The 23117-nt window shown below is 42.9% G+C and overlaps 1 protein-coding gene across 3 annotated transcripts in view; it reads right to left on the bottom strand.

The window, feature by feature from the left end:
• The window catches only part of grk3 (G protein-coupled receptor kinase 3), a 75008-nt gene that overhangs the window by 5634 nt on the left and 46257 nt on the right, over positions 1–23117 (bottom strand). Inside the window, exons 6-20 of one of the 3 annotated variants that reach the window (XM_063477834.1) lie at positions 22800–22861; positions 22644–22695; positions 22247–22338; positions 22060–22159; positions 20798–20876; positions 20079–20209; positions 18390–18484; positions 16924–17031; positions 14226–14292; positions 8384–8484; positions 6952–7018; positions 5668–5763; positions 744–906; positions 521–657; positions 338–376 (exon numbers count right to left, since the gene is read on the bottom strand). In XM_063477834.1, the coding sequence (XP_063333904.1) occupies positions 338–376; positions 521–657; positions 744–906; positions 5668–5763; positions 6952–7018; positions 8384–8484; positions 14226–14292; positions 16924–17031; positions 18390–18484; positions 20079–20209; positions 20798–20876; positions 22060–22159; positions 22247–22338; positions 22644–22695; positions 22800–22861 (1389 nt within the window). Of the gene's footprint in view, positions 1–337; positions 416–520; positions 658–743; positions 907–5667; positions 5764–6951; positions 7019–8383; positions 8485–14225; positions 14293–16923; positions 17032–18389; positions 18485–20078; positions 20210–20797; positions 20877–22059; positions 22160–22246; positions 22339–22643; positions 22696–22799; positions 22862–23117 lie in introns of all 3 variants that reach the window. The other 2 variants (XM_063477833.1, XM_063477835.1) reach the window with 2 other exon arrangements.

A 23117-nucleotide genomic window follows, 5' to 3' on the forward strand; every position in this document is an offset into this window, starting at 1 on the left:
AATTTTCTTCTTATTCTCCTGCTCCCAGTGACCTCTCCTGTTGCTCCCTGCCCACTTGTAAACCAATAAAACACCCAGCAGACATTTCCATAATCTGCTTCCAGTGACGTGCAGTCCAGACTGTGGAGAAATGCATGGGAGCAGGTTTGGGGTGGGTAGTCCACCCAGAATTGTGCACGTGGACCGACACATTTGCAGTACCATAAAACCAGATTGACAAAGAGTAAAAACTGAAGTTGACTGACTACCAACTTTCAAGCGGGAAGGCAGACTACAACTCTAAACAGCAGGGGTGCTGAGGACACAGCAGGGACCTGAGCCCGGTGGTAACACTCACCCAGTCTCTCTGCTTTTTCAGAGGTTTTAGCCACCTCTCCTTCAGAGTGGAATGAGCACAGACAGACATACAGACACACTGACCAAAAGAAGAACAAGCTGAAAGCCCTCAGCCCATGATAGGCGGTCACATGACGTACAAACGTGCAGTGAATTTAAAGTGTATGCTGTGAGGCAGACTCACCCGAGTGTCGCCCTCTCCCCTCCACTCCACACGGTTGGGGAACAGATAGAAGTATCGGCGCTGCCACTGAGTGAGGAACGGGTTCCCGAGCTTCAGCATGTAGCCATGCATAATGCAGTCCTTCCCCAAGGCATAGTCTGCACAAAGGGACACACAGTCAGGATGTGTACTGACAGGAAATCTGTACTGGGCTGTGTGTGGATTTGTCCGTTATTATCATTACCCTCCTCGTGGCCCAGCTGCTTGTTCTTAGCCCTCTTGCGGGCCTCATTCTTATCGGTGTCCAAGTTGACAGCTTCGTAGACTGTCTCTGCCACCTCCTGCTGCCAGCGCTCTGAGATGACCAGAGGAAAGTTCTTGTAGAGCTCCTGGTCACTGTCCAGCAGCTAAGTCACACACACGCACACACGCACAAACACAGACAGAGTGCAGCATGTTTAGTTATACATAAGCTTTACGTCTTGGTATAAGCATAAGTGACAAATTCCTACAGTGGCCTTGAGGTGCAACACATCGAATCAAAAAAATATAAGACTTCAGTTTTTGTTTGATGATGTTTGGAGCTGATGTTAAAATGTGCCCTTATGATTTCAGCCTTCTGTCAAGTTGAGTTGAAGGCATTCAATAGTAAAGTTGCCTTTATTTTTTGGCCCTCTAGCAAGGTTGAGCCAGTCATCCATATGTAGCAATAATACACAATTCCTGTTTGCTCCTCTTAAAACTGCAGTTACGTTCGTGATCAGAATCCTTTAATAATCCCTAAGGAAATTATGTGGTTACAGTTGTGCCAAGAGAATAGCAGTAACAGACTGAGCTAAATTAAATAATATAATATGTTGCAAAGTTTACAAAATATAAGAAATAGCTCTAATATAAATACAAATGATGGCGCCTGGTCAAGTTTGTACAACAGCAGCAATACAAACGACGAGTTTTAGGCTTCTACTCATGTTTACATGAACTGCAGCCATCTTGGGCTGTGAGGTCAATTCTTCTCTGACTCTCCAAGTTGGAAATCTACTCAGGATTTCAGACTTTCCTCTTCAAATGGAAGAGCAGCACAGAAAGAGGAAATGACACTGACCTGTCACCAGAGACAGACCCGACCCTGTGAAACATCCACTCACAGGAAAAAACAATGAACCAAACACTGGCCCTAAATGCTGCTGCCTTTTCTGACATTGTGTTGTGTTTTACAGCACATGGTCACCGTAAGCTAAGCCCTATTCCGTCTCAGAGTATTGTGCTTTAAATCTTTCCTCCTGCTCTTAGGTAAATCTGAGTCCTAGCTTTCTGTCTGGGGACAAAAAAATAAATAAAAATCAGCTTTCCAAAATGCTCAAACAGTCCTTTAAATAGTCTAGTTCACTGTTCTTTGCAGCAACATCTGGAAACATTACATCATCGATAGTAAAATCATACCACCTACCGCCACATGTCCAATGCCAAACAGGTGTCTTAAATCTGCTGGGATCTGAAATTTTCTTCTTTGTTTTTGTTTTGTTTTTTTTACTAAAATGAAGTCTTTAGAAATGGATTTCTTACTTATCTACATTCTGCTGGCAGATCATTTGATACACAGCCAATACTAAGCAGTCTAATATAAATGGCCTGCAATAAATCCTACCATGTCGGAGATCCTGGAGGCTTAAGTCTGTACAACTGTATTGTGTTACAGAATATCTCTAACCTATTTAAATCAATCATACTGCAGTAATCTATCTGCTCACACCAGGGTGGACTGGGGCTATACACCTTCCTTGGTGTGTTAATGCTCCAACTTTTACTATCTGGCAGTTGTTTTGAATATTAGTCCCCCGTTAAAGACCAGCTCCATCTGGGGAAATGCAAACAAACACTCCTGTGTTTCATTTCTGTGCGCTGGAGCAACAGAGAACAAATAAATGTTAACTGCAGCAACATTAATGTTAATGAAAGAGGAAACTGCTGCTGCAGAGCAACCAGGAGACTGGTGCTAATGTTATACAGCAGCTTTCTATGAACCCTTTCTACAAACTCACTTTCTCTATGTGCTTTCTTCCACCACAGTCTGAATTCATGGTTGAGAGATCACTGAACATCTTTTTCACCTTCCACTCCTGAGATACGGTGATGAATTATGGCTAGAAACGTGCTTTTGCACAACATGACATCACACTCTAAGTTGACACACACTCAACACAAAATATAATGACTTGGACATTTGTGAAAAAAAGCGATAATTAATGTGCTTGTTAAGTAAGATTCCCCTTGACCTTTAACCCTGGCGCACAAAAATCTAATTAGTTCATGTCCAAGTTACCACCAGAGTCTATGCTTATTTAAGTATGCTTTAATAAGTATACTTAAATAAGCCTGCATAAGATGGAGTATTCTAAGCCTGCATGTTTAAAAACCTGCAGCTGCAAGCAGGCTGGCGTGTCTGACACAAATCAGGAAGCAGAGATGTCACTGAGCTGTATCAAGTGGCTAATTTATTTAAACCTCTCAGGCTGCAGCCCTGCTGTGAACATGCACTACAGCTCTTGGGAATTTCATTTCCTGGAAAAATATTTAGTAATTTTAGTAAGAAGTTTCATTCTGATCAGCTCTTCTTTGCCCTGGTGAACTTCCCACATTACAGAAAAATACAGCTGCTGTCTGACTCTCTCTGCACCACACTTTGTATGACTAGAAACCAGCACATCGCTGAACACAGCAGCCCACTGCACACATGGTGTCACATCTCTGGTAATCTAACATGAAGGGAATTGAAACATAAACATCATGGGACAAAGAACATCTAATGTCTGTGAGATTATGGTTAAAAGCCTACCAAGCTTAACAAATAAAGCCGTGTTTTCCACAGATTTATTACATGTCTGTGTGTTAAAGGAAGAACACGTGTGCGAAATTTATAAGGCACTCCTCCGCAAACATTTTAATAAACAAGTACATGTGACAAACAGCAGTCATTGTTTGGTTCTGCTGTTTGGGTGCACTGGCAGAAGGTTTTCATTGCAGAACGAGGACTACTGTCACAAAATGTAATCTAACAAAGTAAAGCTGAAGCTGCTCTGAGTACAGGGTGTAACATGTAACGTGTGGATGGCTGGTAAACTGTGACTGCACTTTAAGAACAGCAGCAAGTGGATTATCCACTAATAACGGAATTACTGAAATGGGAAAAAAAACAAAAACAAAATAAAAGCCAGTGGGTAGGACACACTGAAGCTGTCTGATTTCTCAGACTTCTTATATGATTTAGTGCTCAGCTCAGATAAAATAATTATTGTGGGTGATTTTAACATTCATGTAGATGCTAAAAATTACAGCCTCAACATGGCATTTAATCTGTTAGTAGACTCAATTGAATTCTTTCAAAATCTAAAAGAACCCACCCACCACTTTAATCACACTCTAGATCTTGTTTCAACATGTGGCATAGAAACTGAACATTTAACAGTGTTTCCTGAAAACTCTCTCTTGTCTGATCATTTCCGAAAAACATTTAGACTTACAATAACTGATTACACAGCAGTGGGGAGCAGATTTCATCACAGTAAATGTCTTTCTGAAAATGCTGTACCTAAGTTTAAGAATATAATTCATGTGCTGTTATCATCTTCAATGCCCTGTACCAACACAGAGCAGAACAGCTACCTGAACGCTACTCCAACAGAGGTCGATTATCTTGTTAATAATTTTACCTCCTCACTATATAAGTGAGTATGGCACTGGATACTGTAGCTCCTGTGAAAAATAGAGCCTCAAATCAGAAGTACTTGACTCCCTGGGATAACACTCAAACATTCACCTTAAAAGCAGATAACTCGTAAGCTGGAGAGGAAATGCCCTATCACAAATTTAGAAGATCATAATTTAACCTGGAAAAATAGTTTTCTGCTTTATAAAAAAAAAAAAAAAAAGTGAAGCTAGAACATCTTACTATTGAACACTGATTGAAGAAAATAAGAACAACCCTAGGTTTCTCTGGCAAAAAGTCAGAGGACTGTTGAGCCAACCATCCCCTTAACGTTAACTAGCTTCCCTCAGGCAGTATCATCAGAAGGCATAGCATACATATTCACTGCTATGAAGATAACACCCAACTTTATCCATCCATTAAGCAAGATAACACACACCAATTAGTTAAACTGCAGAAATGTCTTAAAGACATAAAGACCTGGACGACCTCTAATTTTCTGCTTCTAAATTCAAATAAAACTGAGGTTACTGTACTCAGCCCTAAAATTCCTAGAAATATGGTATCTAACCAGATTCTTACTCTGATGGCATTACCTTGGCCTCCAGTAACACTGTGAGGAAACTTGGAGTCATTTTTGACCAGGATATGTCCTTCAATGCACATATAAAGCAAATATATAGGACTGCTTTCTTCCATTTGTGCAATATCTCTAAAATTAGAAATATCCTGTCTCAGAGTGACATGGGAAAAACTAGTTCATGCATTTATTACTTCTAGGCTGGACTATTGTAATTCGTTATTATCAGGATGTCCTAAAAACTCCCTGAGAAGCACTTCACTCTCGCACTGCAGGCTTACTTGTGGTTCCTAGAGTATTTAAAAGTAGAATTGGAGGCAGACCCTTCAGTTTCCAGGTACTTCTTCTATGGAACCAGCTTCCAGTTTCGATTCGGGAGACAGACACTATCTCTGCTTTTAGGATTAGGCATAAAAACTTCCTTTTGGCTGGATTAGGTGACCCTTAAACTTCCCTTAGTTATGCTGCAATAAGTGTAGGCTGCTGGGGAATTCCCATGGTGCAGTGAGTATTTCCTCTTCAGTCACCTTTCTCACTCACTCATGTGTTAATAGACCCCTCTGCATAGAATCATTACTTGTTATTAATCTCTGTCTTCCTTCTCTCTCCCCAACCGGTTGCATCAGATGGCCGCCCCTCCCTCAGCCTAGTTCTGCTGGAGATTTCTTCCTGTTAAAAGGGAGTTTTTCCTTCCCACTGTTGCAAAAGTGCTTGTTCATAGGGAGTCATATAATTGTTGGGTTTTTCTCTGTATGTATTATTGTAGGGTCTACCTTACAATATTAAACACCTTGAGGTGACTGTTGTTGTGGTTTGGTGCTATATAAATAAAACTGAATTGAATTAAAATAAACAGGAGATGGAAGTGTAAGATTGTTTTACCTTGATGCCCTTGGTGTCCTCTTCATCAAAAGATCCAATGTCAAAAGCATCTGCAGCGTTCACCTCTCCCCTTGGAGGGATTAAAGGAGGAGAGTACTGGACAGAGGAAGAGGGGGAGAACAGACACATGGATTTCAGAAGAAGAGGCAAAACGTGAAACAAGTGAGAGGACAATAAAAGCAAAACAGGAGTGTTAGCAAAGCAACAGTCCTGTAGCAGTGCTTCCCTCAAGGTAACCATAGCAACAGTAATTGGCATGGACTAATGTAGTCCAATTCAGAGTTAGTCAGTTAGTTAGCCTCCATTAGTTTACCTGATTGGAGGCAAAACTCCAAGATTTTATGTGGCTTTCAGTTTGAATTATATATTAACCCTAACAAAGACTCTGATCTTTGACCCTAAGTCAAAGGGTCACTAAGGCTATTCACACTGCAGGTCTTAATGCTCATTTCCGATTTTTTGATCAAATCCAATTTTTTTTTGTCTGGTTATTCACACTGATTTGAAAGCCTACCCAGTGAAGTTAGGAGTTAGCAGTTAGTAGGTAGTGCTAAGTAAACATTGGCCCAGCAATGGATGCCATCAAGTCGTAGTTTTTTAGTGAACTGGATGGCAAAAGCAGAGCAACAATTAATGTGGCCAGTTATAGTATGTGAACTGGGGGCAAAAACTTTGGCAGATAAGTTTGTGGCCTTGGAGACAATATCACTCGTCAACAGGTGAGGCGAGTAAAACCTGCTGTAAGGCTGAGCCCCACTTTCTGCTATGAATGAAATAATTACTGTAGAGATGTGAGGCTGATAGACAGAAACAGACGTCACAGACTCACTACTATGGCAAGAATCAGCTAGACTCTTCTGCTGTTGAAGAACCTCACAAAACTCATTAATTTATCGCACGAATAGTTGTGCCTCATCTGATACTGAGTATCAGTATCAGACTTGTGGATATAATGTCATATTCAAAGTGGGCTCAACTTGTCGTTTTTTTTCTTTGCTAATCATGACAGCAACAATTATAAATGTACATAACCAGCAGCTACTGCAGCTTTTGTCAGCATAGCTCTGAAGACCTGCTGATGACCTCTCCTGCATTGACCTCTCCTGCATTATAGCTATAATAGTATAGATCAGAGTTGGATACCTTGTGATCGCTGTCTGATCAAACACTGTAAATTAATTAGCTTCATCATGGGAACCAGACTTGGATTATTAGCTTCCAGGCAAGAAATCCTGAGAGAACAAAGAATAAAGCTGATTCACAACAGAAGTGAACCTCACTTACCTTCTGGAGGTAAACTTGCTGCCAGTCAATGCCTTTGAAAAACTGATGTTCCTTCACCTCAGAGGCTCTGCGTGCACGCACGCACACGCACACGCACACGCACACACACACACACACACACACACACACACAACGGTGTTACTTCTCATATCCACACTAGGTGGCAGTGTTTGCTGTAATACAGCCCTCTGACAAACGCACACAATCCTGCCATTTAACCCCAAGCAGACGGTGATCCATCCCTCGGCTTTAATTATAAGCTGATGCAAAATGACAGCAATGATCAAATTAGTTATGAACTCAGCTTCTATTAGTCCACTTCATGTCCACCACCATTTGTCTCCAGCGGACTGCAAACTACACCACCCAGTGTTATCAGACTTGATGAGCACATTTAGCAAAATTTGTCTAACTGATGAATTCATCTGCATGGCTGTGTATGTAAACACTGATACATGACAGAGGTTAATGTGAAATTTAACCTGTGTGTACTTGTGGGGACCAACAGTCACTTATGGGGACAAAGTGCCCATTCCCATGTGTCTGAAGGCCTTTTTGAGGCTCAAAATGTGGTTTTAGTGTCAGGGTTACAATTAGTTTATGGTTAGGTTTAGGTATTCATTTTTAATGGCTAGGGTAAGCGGCATTATGTCAATTAGGCTACGCTCACACTGCAGGTCTTAATGCTCAATTCCGATTTTTTGATCAAATCCAATGTTTTTTTGTCTGCTTGTTCACACTACAAATAAAATGTGACAGCAAACGCGCTCTAATGTGAACCCTCAAAGTGGCCCGCATGCGCAAAAGAAGACGTCACACACAACGCGCTCTGTTTAGACCCAGACCAAACAGTATTGTTTGACTGTTTCGGACTTTACGTTTCCCAATTTTGCTTTAAGTTATAAAGTTATTTTGTAATTTACATATGGCCTAATAATTGCTGTTAATTATTGCTGTCTTAGAGAGGAGTGGTGCTTCAAAGGATAGTTGCAGATTTCTGTCAGAATCTGCAGATTATACAGTACAAATAAAATGTTCACGTTTCTCCAACGTTGTCTTCCCAACAGTTTCACTGACATCTACACTGAATGGCCAGGAAGCGTTCACGATGTCTTCTCTGGCGCTGATAATTGGCGTCTGTCTTGTGTCAGTGACGTAAAAGACAGATTTAATGCGACATGACCATTCAAACAGCAGTCACTTTCTAAAACATCAGATATGTATCGGATTCAGTACCACATACGAAAGTGACCCAGGTCGGATTTGAAAATATCGGATTTGTGCTGTTCACACTGTCATACCATGATCGGATATGGGTCGCATAGGGTCAAAAAAGTTGGATTTGATGTGCTTTCGCCTGCAGTGTGAACGTAGCCTTAGAGGTCCTCACTAAAATATGAAAACAAGTGTGTGCGGTGCGTGCATATCATACCCACGGCCCTGGCAGCCAAGCCTCTTGGATACATCTCTCTGCAGCAGCCCCTCCAGAAGATCTTTGAGCTCTGCAGTGAAAGAGTCTGGCAGCTCCACATTCTGCGGGTGAAACAGAGAGGAAGGAAAGAAGGAGGGGAGGAAGGGAAGAGGAGGGAATGAGATGTTTGAACTGAGTAGTGAACTTTGCAGTGAACACTTTGCTTAAAAATAAAATAACATCCAAACTCCTCTGATTACAGACAGGCTTAGATAGCTGTTATAAAAGCAACAAACTCAGGGCCAGCACCTCTGCATCTATGAAGGACAGAGTACGTGTATATAGAATGCTCAGAGTAATTGGTACAGCCAATACATATCAATAAGGCATTATGAAAAAAGTACAACTTTCTGAAGCAGTACCTTTTCACCTCACTGATCTTACTGATGTAATATTTTTATGTCACGTTTGCACTGACTACATGTTCAGCTGATGACTGATAAAGAGCTGAAAGAGTTCTTAAGGTTTCTTTGAAAAGAGTAAATAAAAACGGAATAAGCGTATATACCATTACAGCTGAGGCCACTAAAAACAAAAGTTAAACACCAGTCACCAAAGTAACGGCTGTTATGGTCCACCTTCACAAATTTTTCAACAACAACAAAAAGAAAAAACAATCTAGGCAGTAGGAGTATACTCAGTAGTGACCCCCTGAGGCTGGGTCTGCTCCCAGAAACAAAGAAGCCTTTTTTTGTGTGCAGGGCAAATGTGTTAACAACTAGATCAGCAATTATACAGCTGTGGTCAGAAGTTTGCATGTACTCATCATGATCATGACTCCATTCTCTCACATCTTTTAATACGTGCTGCTGATAATTCTGCAGTGTCTTAACTACGTGTACATCTGCACTGGTTGTGTCAATTTGGTTAAACTATGGAATAACGGCTCTGTACTACCCTACAATTAAAATCATCATAAATTAACTTTCAGAACTTTAGGCAGTTACAGTTGTTAGAAGAGTATTTATAAAACAAACTAATGAAATGATGGGAATACTAAAAGGCTTTTCCTACATTCACAATATTTGTAATAGCTGTATCAGTTGATGTTTAACACCAGACAAAGTTCAGCTTGAAATGAAACCTGCAGACGAGTTGGTGTCTTTTGCTCCAAGAATCTCTTCCAACTAGCTTTTGGGACTCTACACATGAAACGCGTCCCTGCAGGTTCTGACCCCAAAAAGGTGAAAAAACGGAGCCGAGCAGCATCCAGAAAGTGTGGCATGTGGTTATACCTCACTTTTTCTCCCCACAGTATAGCACAGCCTTCCCTTAAAAGCCAACTCAAATTTGAAGTTTTATTTTTAACCACCCTTCATTTCCTCTAAAAGTCTGGAAAGCTCCATGACTCAAGTGTCCTTCTTCATCTTCTAGTCTCATCTGAAGGCAGAGAGTAACTCATACTCTCTTTGCCCTTCACCGGACAGACAGGGTTGATAAGTGGGATAAGTCAACAGCCATTTTAGCACCTGCCCATTTCTCTTCATACAGTCCCCTGCTACAACCCAAGTCAGCCTCCACCCTTGGATTTTTTTGCTCAGTTGCTTCATGGAGGTGTTTCAGAGTTCAGACATGCCATCTACTGAGATCTGCTCCATTCATCTCTTCCTGTCTTGGCTGCTCAGCTCTCAGCCTTTTCACTGTGCTCTCCATCCTTCATGTTTATGTAATGAAACCATTCATCACGTTTAATAAACACTGGGGCATATAGAGCAGTATTTTTAGTCTGTTCACGGATGAATCGCAATCCTCCTCCTCTCCCAGCCCCTTTCTGAAACACAGATACACACCCAGACAAGGATTAAGGGGATAAAACCAGATTAAGTGGCTGGATTAAAATCCTAATCTGGATTTATTATATGAAAGATCATACTTTCACTGTTTAGCAGGCATGCTCAGTGTATGTGAGGGATGGAGCACCGTCACAATTCAACTGTTTCATGTCCTGACAAAACACACAAACAGAGCCAGGTCTCTGGCTCCACTCCCCTGTGATGGACAGCTGCTGCAGCTGGCAAGCAGAGAGATGAGCGCCAGGCTGTGGTGAACATTCACATTGTGCTTTGTCACGATGAACCTGCCTGCACTCTAACATGACATGTCGCCTTTGCACGAGTCTGGTGTGGATGTGAGGAGGGTAAAGCAGATATGTCGTGGGTGGGCTCAGACACAATCCATCCCACACGCTCAGCATCAAATTCCTCTGACAGACACTCAGAGTAGACTCCAGTCCTTCAAAGCTACTTTGTGTAATAATAGTTAATTGTGCAATGTTGCCTCATTAACCCCATCTAGCAAACCTTAAAGATGCTTGGTGCAGTTACCCAGTGCAGAGTTGAACTTTCACCACCAGGGGGCAGTGTATTAACAGTGGGTGTGTCATTCTGTTTCTGGATGTGTGCTGTTGTGCTTTTACCTTTTTGTTTTCCTCAAAGGCTTTGTTAAGGACAGTTTCATAGACCCACAATGCAAACGTGGTATTACACTTAAATCCATCCCAGCCCTACTTCAACTCAGTTGTTATCTCTTCAATACAACACATCAACACTGCTTCACTGAGTGAACGGAGATGTTCGCACGGCGCTGGCGGCACGGAGCACCGCTTTTGCCTCCGCGAACACATCGGACTACAAACACGCACATTACCAACTCCGGGAGACGATCAAAGCAGCCAAACGTGAGTACAGGGACAGGGTGGAGCAACAGTTTGACAACCCTCGGAGTATGTGGCAGGGACTAAACACAATCACAGACTTTAGAGGGAAAACCAGCACACCGCAGACCACGGCCTCTCTGTGTGAGGATCTGAACGTATTCTACGCTAGATTCGACACAGCGAACACCATGAGACCGGACAGTGCGCGCACCGCGGATGACGTCAGTGCGCACACTGTGTCTGAGGAGGATGTGCGGAAGTGCTTCAGGAGGGTGAACGCACGCAAAGCTACTGGTCCGGACGGGATTCCCGGCCGCGTCCTCAAGTCATGCGTGGCTCAGCTGGCTGGAGTGTTTACACACATCTTCAACCTTTCCCTCTCTCTGTCTGTAGTCCCAGCCTGCTTCAAAATGGCCACCATCGTCCCTGTACCCAAATCCTCCACCATCTCCTCATTGAACGACTGGCGACCTGTAGCCCTGACCCCCATCGTGAGCAAATGCTTCGAGAAGCTGGTCAGGGACTTCATCTGCTCTGCACTACCCGACTCACTGGACCCTCTACAGTTCGCATACCGCCACAACAGGTCCACTGATGATGCCATAGCCCTGACACTCCATGCTGCCCTGTCACACCTGGAGAAGAGAGACACGTATGTGAGAATGCTGTTTGTAGATTACAGCTCAGCATTCAACACCATCGTTCCCTCGAAGCTGGACAGGAAACTGCAGGATCTAGGACTGAGCAGCTCCCTCTGCAGCTGGATCCTTAACTTCCTGTCTGACAGACGCCAAGTGGTCAGGCTGGGCAGCACCCCCTCATCCCCCATCACACTGAACACTGGTGCTCCACAGGGGTGTGTACTGAGCCCTCTCCTGTACTCACTCTACACCTATGACTGCACGGCCACTAACAACTCCAACATCATTGTGAAGTTTGCGGACGACACTACAGTGGTGGGTCTTATCACCAACGGTGATGAGACGGCCTACAGGGAGGAGGTCAGCGCCCTGACCCACTGGTGTCAAGAGAACCATCTCACCCTCAACGTCGCAAAGACAAAGGAGTTGATAGTGGACTTCCGGAGGTGCAGAGAAGTACACACCCCCACCACCATCAACGGCGCTGCTGTGGAGAGAGTGAGCAGCTTCCGCTTCCTTGGTGTACATCTGGCTGAGGATCTTACGTGGTCAGTACACATAAAAAAAACAGTGAAGAAGGCGCAGCAGCGCCTCTTCTTTCTCAGGAGACTGAAAAGATTTGGCATGAGCCCCCGCATCCTCAGGACCTTCTATCGCTGTGCCATTGAGAGCATCCTCGCTGGATGCATCACCACCTGGTACGGCAACAGCACCGCTTACAACCGCAAAGCTCTCCAGAGAGTAGTGCGGTGTGCTGAACAGATAATTGGAGGTGAGCTTCCCTCCCTCCAAGACATCTACAGGAAGCGGTGCCTGAGGAAAGCGGGGAGGATCATCAAGGACTCCAGTCACCCTAGCCATAAACTGTTCAGACTACTTCCATCAGGAAGGAGGTTCTGCAGCATCCGGTCCCGTACCAGCAGACTGAGAGACAGCTTTTTCCACCAGGCCATCAGACTGCTGAACACGTCATAGACACCTCATCTTCACTACTGGAACTTCAACATTATGCACTCCATACTGTACATTAATGCCACTGTTTTGCACATGTCAACTACCGACCTCTGTATATTTTATATATCTTATTTTATTGTTTACTCTATTTCATTTGTAAAATATGTATATACACACTCACATACACACACACACACACACACATACACACACACACACGTAGAGAAACATATTTAGTATACACATCCAGTAATGCATATACTCTTATATATTGTACATATATTACTTTCAGAATTAGCCATTCTTATATTTTGCTTTTTTTACGTTATTGTATTTTTGCACAACTCTGTTGCTTGTGAAGCTCGCACACAAGAATTTCACTCTCATGTACTGTACCAGTGTACCTGCACATGTGACGTGACAATAAAAGTGATTTGATTTGATTTGATTTGAATGGGTTAAATGCAGAGAGGAATTTCCCCACGGGGATCAATAAAGTATACATTATTATTATTATTAAAATTTTGGCCAAAATGGTGTCAGCTGTTTCTTCATTCTGCTTTAATGCAGTACTGAAGGTACAATGACAGCCCTTTTCCACTAGTACCTGGTACCGAGTACTTTTTCAGTACCCGCTCGGCCCAGGTTCCAAGAGAGCAACTACTTCATGAATATCAAAACTGCCGATTTTGAAACCTGGCAACGAGGGAAACGGCCGCACACAAACCAATACTGCGGTCCATGAGTCTGACACATAGCCACAGACTGCGCTGCAGGTACACACCACTGACTCGACGTCCTCCATTGTCGTTGTGTTTGTGTCGCATACAAATGATGTCACAGGACTTTTGGCCTCGCTGCTATAACGACCCCACGTACATTATGTGGTACTCAAAACAACCAAAACTGAGTCAATTAGGTACTAATTAAAAAGAGCTACATTTTCATTTAGTCACACAGTGGAATGATTTTGTTTTAGAGGGACTTGATCTGTGTACAAGTTTGAACCCACAGCAAACAATGATCAAGCTAATGGCTACTTTCGCTCATCCAGCTGTGTTCCTGTAAACAGTGAGCTATATTACGAGCTTTGCTCCTAGTGGAAGAGTGACAGTGGATACTGCTCCCATTTCTATCTGCACACCTACAAAAAAGCAAGGTCAACAGGCAAAGACACTAAAAGCTGATCCCAAAACTTACATACAACCCTGTCAAAGATGTGCAGGAAAGACTAGCAACAGATTCTGCTCAGGCTGTTTGTTCACAGTACAGTACGCATATATATATATATATATATATATATATATATATATATATATATATATATATATATATATATATATATATATATATATATATATATATATATATATATATATATACACACATTTGGAATTACTATAAGGCAAACAGGCCAAACCCATGTGCTTAGGGTAAAGCAAAGACACACACACGATCCCCTGTGTGTGCTTTGAAATGTGTTTACACACAGACACCCACGCATCTCTGCCTTCTCATGCAACTTCTCTCATGTAGTGTGAATGTATCTTACCATGGTGAGCGTCATGCGGTCGATCTCATGTTTGTCTTTGGTCTTGTGCTGTCTGAAGGGACTGTGCCTAAAACAGAAGAGACAGAGAGCGAGATGATGACACTGTCGACGACTAGGAACAGCAGAAGTGGAGATGGATGGAGTGAGAAAAGAGGTGTTTGGAAGCAAGAACAAAAAACTCCCTCAGGTAAATTACACAGACGCTGCCAACACACCTGCAGCTTCAAATGGTGACTTGGTAGATGTTAATGAGTGTTTGTGCAGCTGGTACGGAAAGAACACTGAAGAAAGTAGGGGTCTTTTAATGCTTTAACAGCCGGACTTCCGACACCATCTATCCAACTGGCACTATCAGACTGAATTAAGATTCATGATGAACCATATTTCAGTTTAAGCATTCTAATGTGGCACAGGTTAGTGCATACTGCAAAAATAGTATCCATCCTTTCACACAGTTCATGAGTCAAAGGACTGGATTAAAAGGTTAGGAACACATTAGCTTCAATTAGAATAGAGGCAGTGACTAAAAAAAAAAAATTGTCACTTATATTGACTTGGGAGGTGCAGGCAGGGCACCGGGTCTGGAGAGAACTTTATTTAGATTGCTTTCTTCTGGCTAATGTTAGCTTCTCTGCTAGCTTCAATGCTTATCTCTACTAGCAGCATACTGTGTCAAGTCAGCCAGTTAAGTTCTTTAACCCTTCTGGCAGGTAAGCTGGCTTGCTTGCTGCTAAAGTTATGAAACAAGTGTAGCAGTAAGTAAGCTACAGCTAGCTGGCTTCTTGCCCACTTCTAAGTGGATTTACAGTAAATAGTGTGCAAGTTAGACAAACATGAAAATTATGGATTAATTAGGTCTGGCAGTGCAGTATATGCTAGCGTGTGGAAAAGCAATACTAGCATGCAGGCAGGGAAGACCACTCCTGTTCAAGATCTGTGCTTTTTCAGTATCCATCCATTTTCTTGCGCAGCGGACCGCGGGGGCAGCAGCCTAAGCAGAGAAGCCCAGACCTCCCTCTCCCCGGCCACCTCATCCAGCCTTTCTGGAGGACACTAAGACATTCCCAGGCTGGTCGAGAGATATAATCGCTCCAGCGTGTCCTGGGTCTCTTCCTGGTGAGACATGCCCGAAACTCCACGCCCAAGAGGCATCCTAGTCAGATGCCCAAACCACCTCAACTTATGCAGACCAAGCTCCTGCAGTGGTTGTATAAGGATTGAATGGCCTGTACCAATAGGCCAGACACCCCATGCGCTTGAAGCACCTCCCACAGAACACCCCGAGGGACACGGTCAAATGCTGGTTTATCTTGGTTTATGGTTGTCGATGACAACCATAAACCAAGATTTTAAAATTCGATCAGTACATCTGGCCTATCAGTCAGTACGTAGAGTTGGCGTAACGCCGCCACAACAACCAATCACAGTCAACATGTTCCCCACTCCCTCAAAAAAAGGTAGTGGTGCGTGGTGAAAGAAAAAAATAATAATAATTCTCGGAAGCCAGGATGTCCGGATGAGTAAAGCCAAGAACGAAAATGTATCAGCTGCTCAGAAAGAGATAATACTAGAGAGAGGTAACACATCGTCAACAGTGTGGAAAAAATACAAAAATATGCAAAAGAACGTCTATTAAACCTGAAGCCAGTCTTCTTAGCCAAAACCCTGTAGTGTGTCAAATTAAATATGGGCATGGAACAGGATGAAAATTATTATTTCAGAGACTGTTCACTAATTGATGGAGTGATATTTGGGGGGGGGGGGGGGGGGGGGGTGTATATGTATATACACATATCTATGTCTATCTATCTATATGCCTATCTAGATATGTGTATAGACATGTCTAGACAGACAGACAGGTAGAGATATATACACATATATATGTATATATACTCACTTTTGTTGCAAGCGGTTTAGGCAATAGTGGCTGTGTATTGAGTTACTTAGAGGGGGCAGCAAGCTGTACACTGACTTCTTTACATTGTATCAAAGTGTCATATCTTCAATGTTGTCCCATGAAAAGATATAACAAAATATTTACAAAAATTTGAGGGGTGTACTCACTTGTGTGAGATACTGTATATGCGTGTGTAAAAAAGAAAACAATGATACTGACCACATCTTGCTTTTAGTGTTTTCCAAAAAAAAAAGAAAGAAAAAAAAAATCTCATCCAGCTCTGAGAATTTGGACTCTAGTGTTGAAAGACGCAGACAACCTTTGACCAAAGGCCTACACACTCTTCCTCTTTAAAGTGTTCAAACACATGGATCTGAACATCAATGGATTCACGTCACACTTGCTCTTCTCTTTTGCTCACTCAGGATAAGCAAACCCGCCCAACACCGCACACGCACGCATGCACGCACGCACGCACGCGCACACACACACACACACACACACACACACACACACACACACAGTGCTGCTTTTACCGGATTTCTGACCTACTGTACCCAGACCTCTGGCATTTACACACTCCAGATCAAACAAACACACACACACAGGCTTGCACACAAACAAGATCAAACACACACCAAATAGAAAGCAGGCTGGTGAGAGATGCCGAGAAAGGCGAGCGAGCAGATTCAAAGAGTTTACTGAGAGTGGCAGAGCGGGCTGAAAGCTGACAGGAAGTCAGGACAGTGCAGCAAGGGGGATAGATGAGCTGAGAGGAACAAGTAGAGCCTGAGTGGTTACCCTCGGAGGAGTTTGAAGAGCATGCAGCCTAAGGAGAACCAGTCGGCACTGCTGTCGTATGCCGTCCCCTTCTGAAGAACCTCTGGAGCCATGTAGCCATGAGTGCCACTGCAACAAGCACAGCACACGTCAAAACGATGAATGCAGGAAATTAGTATTTCTCTCAATAATTATTATAAAGATGTTCAGGACAGTCAGCAAGCGTACTCACTTCTGGGCTTATCCTTTGTATTCTATTTTTTTAAATCTAGTTATTAACACCGTTATAAAGTACCAATTCATTACACCTCTTTGCAGAAATTCATTTTACTGAAACTGAACCCAATGTAGGCCCTTGTGTTTAGCTTTCATCGTTTGCAGGAGAGTAGAGCTATAAACATGAGCATAAATGGAGCGTCAATCATGTAAAATAACAATGAACAGAGCCCAAGATAACATGTCTGAAAATATTCAAATGAATCCAAGAAATAATATTCTCCAACAATGTACAAGTAGACAGTTAAAAGTATTAGTGATAATAACTGTAATGAAAAGATGCTGAATGTCTGCTGCAAGCTCACTGAGCTCCACATTATGATCCATGCAGGGCGAAGCAATTCATTGACGTATTAGGGATCAATCACTCAAGCTTTGCTGCCAGTCTCCATCTCAAGTGGACTGAGGGGCATGCTGCCAGTCCTGCACAGCTACTTAAAATGTCAACGTGTGATGGACAGCAGTCCACCGCTATGTTTGTGGACCTGACACACCAAGCTTTAAAGGCACCACAATCATGGGCAGAAAACTGATCTTTGAATTGCAACTGATTAGTTAGAGCTGATTTACTGAAGAACACTTCATGTAACAGTGGTGTATCATATATCACCACTCAACCAACCAATATGAAGACATTATTTCAACCCACATCGCTGACTGGATGGACAAGAAGTTGCAGTGGGATGTTTGTCCTCCTCGTTCAGTTTCAGCGTCTCTTTCTGACAACTCGCTGCCCGAGAAATTACAGTGCTGTCTTTTCGCTCACTAACAATCTCCGAGGAGCACATTAATCAGCAGAGTACGCGCCAACACGATGCATTTCCTGTGGTTACTTCATATTCAATTAAAATGTGTTTCACCACTTAAAAAGCTTTTAATGTGAAGCTGCAGCAGCAGGAAATGTTTGACTTGCATTAACAGTAACTTAATACAGCTCGCTTCTTGGGAACCTCACCACAGACTCTTTTTATTTGCCCTTTAATGCATGATCCATCAGGTCGGCACAATCCTCTTCACTTGTCAAAGTGCAGCGAGCTGAGACAATCCAACCCATTTAAAATGTAATCACTGCGAGAGATGTTCAGAGAGAACCCCGAGCAGCGCCAGATGTATTTTATATTAATATAGATTTATATACATTTATCAGCCAGCCCACCCACCTACCCCCAGACACATAAATGCTGTGCAGAGTTAAACTCAGATGAACTTACACGCTGGCGTGGGGCTTCTTCTTGGAAAAGTCGCAGGCCAAGCCGAGGTCAGAGATCCGAACATGACCATGTTCATCCAACAGGATATTAGCTGGCTGAGGGAGGACATACACATAGGCAGAGTGATGGAGAGGGTGATGGAGAATGTGAGAGATAACACGATAAAGCATAGGATACAATGTTGGAGAGCTCACTAATTCAAGACTTAAGTTACAATTTCCGTTCCCTAGCAGAGATTCTGTGTGAATACAGACAGTAAGAGCGCCTCCTGTCCTGGTTATCCTCTGCCGTTTGGCACATCTGGAGCTCACTCTCTTTCTTTCTGTCCAACGCTGCCTTAGTATTATTTGCATTGAACTGCACTGTTTACTGAAGCACTAAAACTGCTCCCTGACTTCCAGCAAAATATATCCATTATGATGGCAGCCAGTCCAAACAGGGGAATCGGAGAAAAAACAGAGGACAGTTGACAAATTGGTTGATATGAAGCTATGAAACGTGAAGCTGTGGAAGTGCAGCGGGTGGGTGAGTGGACTAAGGGGTGCTCATCTAAAAAGTTAGAATCCCCCTTTTACAGCCTGAATATCAAACTGTTATCTAAAGGGAACATGGCACAGGTTCTGATGTGCAGTAAATGATAATCATTGCAGTTTTGGTTGTTTTGTTTTTTTTAAAGCAAAGGATTAAAAACTCTGGGGATATTATAAATTTTTCTGATGGTAAATAAATCCCATGAAGTACAACATTGTGTTTTCTTGCTTTGTGCGACTCCCGGGAGGCAGAAAACGCTCAGATGCTGTATGTGGTCATTACCTTTTTAAACCACTCAGCGATTTCCTGAAACAGCTGGTCGCTTCAGTTTTAGCTAAGCCGGACAAATATGTTGAGGGACTATTTTCAGAGGCGGATTTATACGACTGCATGGAATATGAAAGGTGCTGCTTTTACAGATGAACAATACAAAAGACACACATAGCAAAAAAAAGGATCTTGAACTAATGGAGGCTCCTGTAATGCCAAACTGGGAAACACATAAACCAGTCCTGTTTAGGTTCAGCTTCACTTGTATGGTAACAGACATCACACAGTATCACAGTGACAGTCATTTTTGGCCTACAGTATCTATAAGTTGAACGTGGACAGCATGTGTTCAGTGCCCCGCAGTAATAAGCCACAGACACCGATTCTAGTGAGGTGAAATGCTGGATTGAGTCATTTCAAGTCATATATTGGATGGCGATATTATATTTATCATTTATTGTCATTTATATTATTATACTCCCGTCCTTTATTTAGTGCTGTGCAAAACACGCTGTTTACTACAATATTTTTTCCATTGCTTTAGATGACTGTTTGCAGTAGTCACTCACTGTGTCTTTAGGCATTTGCTAGCTTAGCTCATAGCCGACGCAATGGCAACATGGCCTCTTGATCTGTCTCTCCTGCACTTTCCTGCTCTGTGTGTCAGATGTTTAGTTACTCATCGGCCTCCTTTAGAAATAGCAATACTTGTAATGGAATTAACCTGTTTGCAGCTCTGGAGGCTAGGGTCCCTGAGCTGGAGACGAAAAGCTGCTTTTAAGTTTCTTTTGACAGGAAAAACTAATTGTTGGCCACGTCATGGAATATGCTGATTATAGGAATGATTGTGTTCAGGATGATTTCCATCTGGAATCAGGGAGAGTCTACCTTGAGGTCTCTGTAGACAACAAACCGGTTGTGCATGTGCTCCAGACCCAGGATGATTTCAGCTGCATAAAAACGCATCTCTTTCTCACTGAACACGCCGTGCTGAGACAGGTGGTAGTGCAGATCACCCCCTGAACACACACACACACACACACACACACACACACACACACACACACACACACACACACACACACACACACACACACACACACACACACACACACACACACAGAGTAAGTGCATGACATCAAAACACCTCAGTTTAAATCAATATCTGTCCATAAGTTGTGGTAACCTTCTCGTGGGGGAGAAAATGAAAATCGATGGCAGGCTCTCTATGACACTCGTCTCTTTTCCAGCTGTCTCATTGAGCTAATGATTATCTGTATTTATTAGCATAACTGAAGCTCAAATAGCGAGCAGTGGACACTGTTTGGTGGCGACTGTTGACTTTGACAGTTGGCCAGTCCTGATCAGGATATACTTAACATTGAGGTGTGACTTCAAAAGGAGGCTGATCTTAGATGCAAAAGAATCTAACACAGGCAGGTGGTGTGAGGCGTCATCAGTGAGATCAAAATCCTATCAACTCCCTGGGGGAGGAATGACCCGAGTGGCGACTGGCAGTCCGAGTAATCCAATCTTTGTGTCTCAGGACAGATTGGACTCGGCAGGAGTTTAATCTAAGGCAGGAAGGAAGGTGTGGGACATCCTACCGTTCATGAGGTCCAGGATAAAGCACAGCTTGTCAGGCGTGTGGAAGGCATACGTCATACACACAATGAACGGGCAGTCCTGGAAGAAGATGCAGAGAGAAAGAGTTTAAAGTCTACAAGTGAACTCCTCCCAGGTAACCTTACTCTTGTGGTTTTCCTAAAATGGGTTATACGGCTAGTAGTGGAAAAAGAACTGAGGACCTTTAGTAAAACACACCCATGCAGCACAAAAAACTGATTTTTAAATCAGAAAGATGGATTTCACTCAGGACCACTGTAGTCTCAGGGACACTGACATTAGGCATCAGGGCTATAAATTGAGGTATCCCCTGAATGACCCAGCAGGAACAGCACAGGCATCGATGATATAATATCATCAATATGACAACAGTTAAAGCAGATTCAGCATGAAGGAAGCAACTTCAGTGGACATGGGGTGCAAAACGGCTTGCAGGTGTGCAGCAACTGTGGGTAAGCAAAGGGTTAGGGTAGGCTAAACAGAGCGTCCAATGAGAGACTTCCTAACTGGATTTGAAGAAAGATGTCAGCTGAGCTTTACCCAGTGGCCTGCCTGAACTGGCACCACTCTGCAACTACAGCAGAGATTCTCAGTCTCTCAGGGGGCCTTGCTGATGGAGCACAGAGTTACTGCAGGATGGGTGTGGATAATCAAGGGAGTTTGAATGAATAGAATTTCTGTAGAGAAAATAAACCGATGCTGCTATTGTGCTTTATTTTCCCCCAAAATCAACTTGATCAGTTTTCTTCTTTGATAAAACTTTTTTCTTCTGATGAGGAAATCAAAGTCAAAGTGAGAATATGGTGGGCAATATTTTACTGCTTAAGGTAGAGTCTGTTTAACAGTATGTCATACACATATATTTAACTTGCCCACTCAAGAAGACATGGGCTAAGTGTTAGGGGAGGTGAACTGAAGAATGGACAGAAAACAAAGTTCTGTTTGTAGTTTCTGGAAGTAGTGTCTTTTTAGAGGAAAATATCTCAGGCTGTTTTTAACCTGTGCAGTCAAACCAAAGCAGTCTGTTCCATACAGGAAGTCTCTGTGCAGCACTGAGACATAACACTGCCAATCACTCCTAAGTATAAAAAAATGTTGTTAGCTTTTAGAGTTTAGAATAAGTGGGATCTGTATGAGTAACTATGTTTTACTGGTGTACCATATTCTGTTTTTAAAAACATGCCGAGTATTTAAAAAAAAACTAAACAAACCTTTGTTGGTGCAAACATGGTGTGTAACTCACCCCTGTGCTCACTAATGACAGCATGATTCTCTCGTTGAGTGCGAGAGTCTCCCCCTGCTTCATTTTGATCCTTTTCTTGTCCAAACACTTCATGGCATACCTGACAATCAGAGCGACAGACACAGGTTACACATGCAGAGGTAAATGCACCGAGTGGTGTGCCTTTCAATACATTTACGGAGCTCACATTTTTCCCGTGTCTGCCTTCCTGCAGCCGTACACCTCTCCAAAGCCGCCCCTGCCAATGATCCGATGCACGCTGAAGTCATTCATGGTCAGCTGAGGGAGGAGAGAGGAGCACAGAGACTTTAACTCAAGCTGAAGAAAAACATGGCCTTCCTCTCAGAGACAGAAAACTCTGGGTGGATGTGCCTGTTTGGTTCAGGTTGCTGTTGCGTCCCACCATCTGAAAAAGCGGATGTCTGTTTCCAGCAAGCTCAGGATTCGGCAGCTCTGCTGGTGTGTTTCATTGGATGGAGGGAAATTGCTAAAGAACCACACCGTTCTTTACAAACCCATTAAGTCGATAAGATAAAACAGTCATAGTCAACTTTTGGGAGGATCCCCCTGTCCCCCATACTCACATGGATGTTGAGCTCCACATTCTTCCACTGGCAAAAACGAGTGAATTTATCACTGGAGGAAAAAAGCAAAATGTCAACATATGATGTCAGCTACCACCCCCCGCTGAAAGAATAAGAAGAAGAGAAACAAAAATAAAACACATCCAGTATGATTACCTCTCAATGAACTTCTGGAAGATGTTTCCTCTCAAGCTGTCACAGATCTCCACGATGTATGGCTAAAGACACACACACACACACACACACACACACACACACACACACACACACACACACACACACACACTTCAGCAAATGTGTGACCAAAAATGCTTTGCAGGTGTATGTGAATTATTTTCCTGAGTGGGCAGGACTGCATGTTCACTTACTGTTTCTGAGGCTCAGCCTTGTTTACCTGGTTCATATTTGTGAGCTAACTTGTTTCACAGAAATGCCCACTGAACATTTACATCTTGTTCGTGTCTCAAAGAGTCC

Source organism: Pelmatolapia mariae, linkage group LG7, assembly GCF_036321145.2.
Source record: "Pelmatolapia mariae isolate MD_Pm_ZW linkage group LG7, Pm_UMD_F_2, whole genome shotgun sequence".
Taxonomy (NCBI): Eukaryota; Metazoa; Chordata; class Actinopteri; order Cichliformes; family Cichlidae; genus Pelmatolapia; species Pelmatolapia mariae.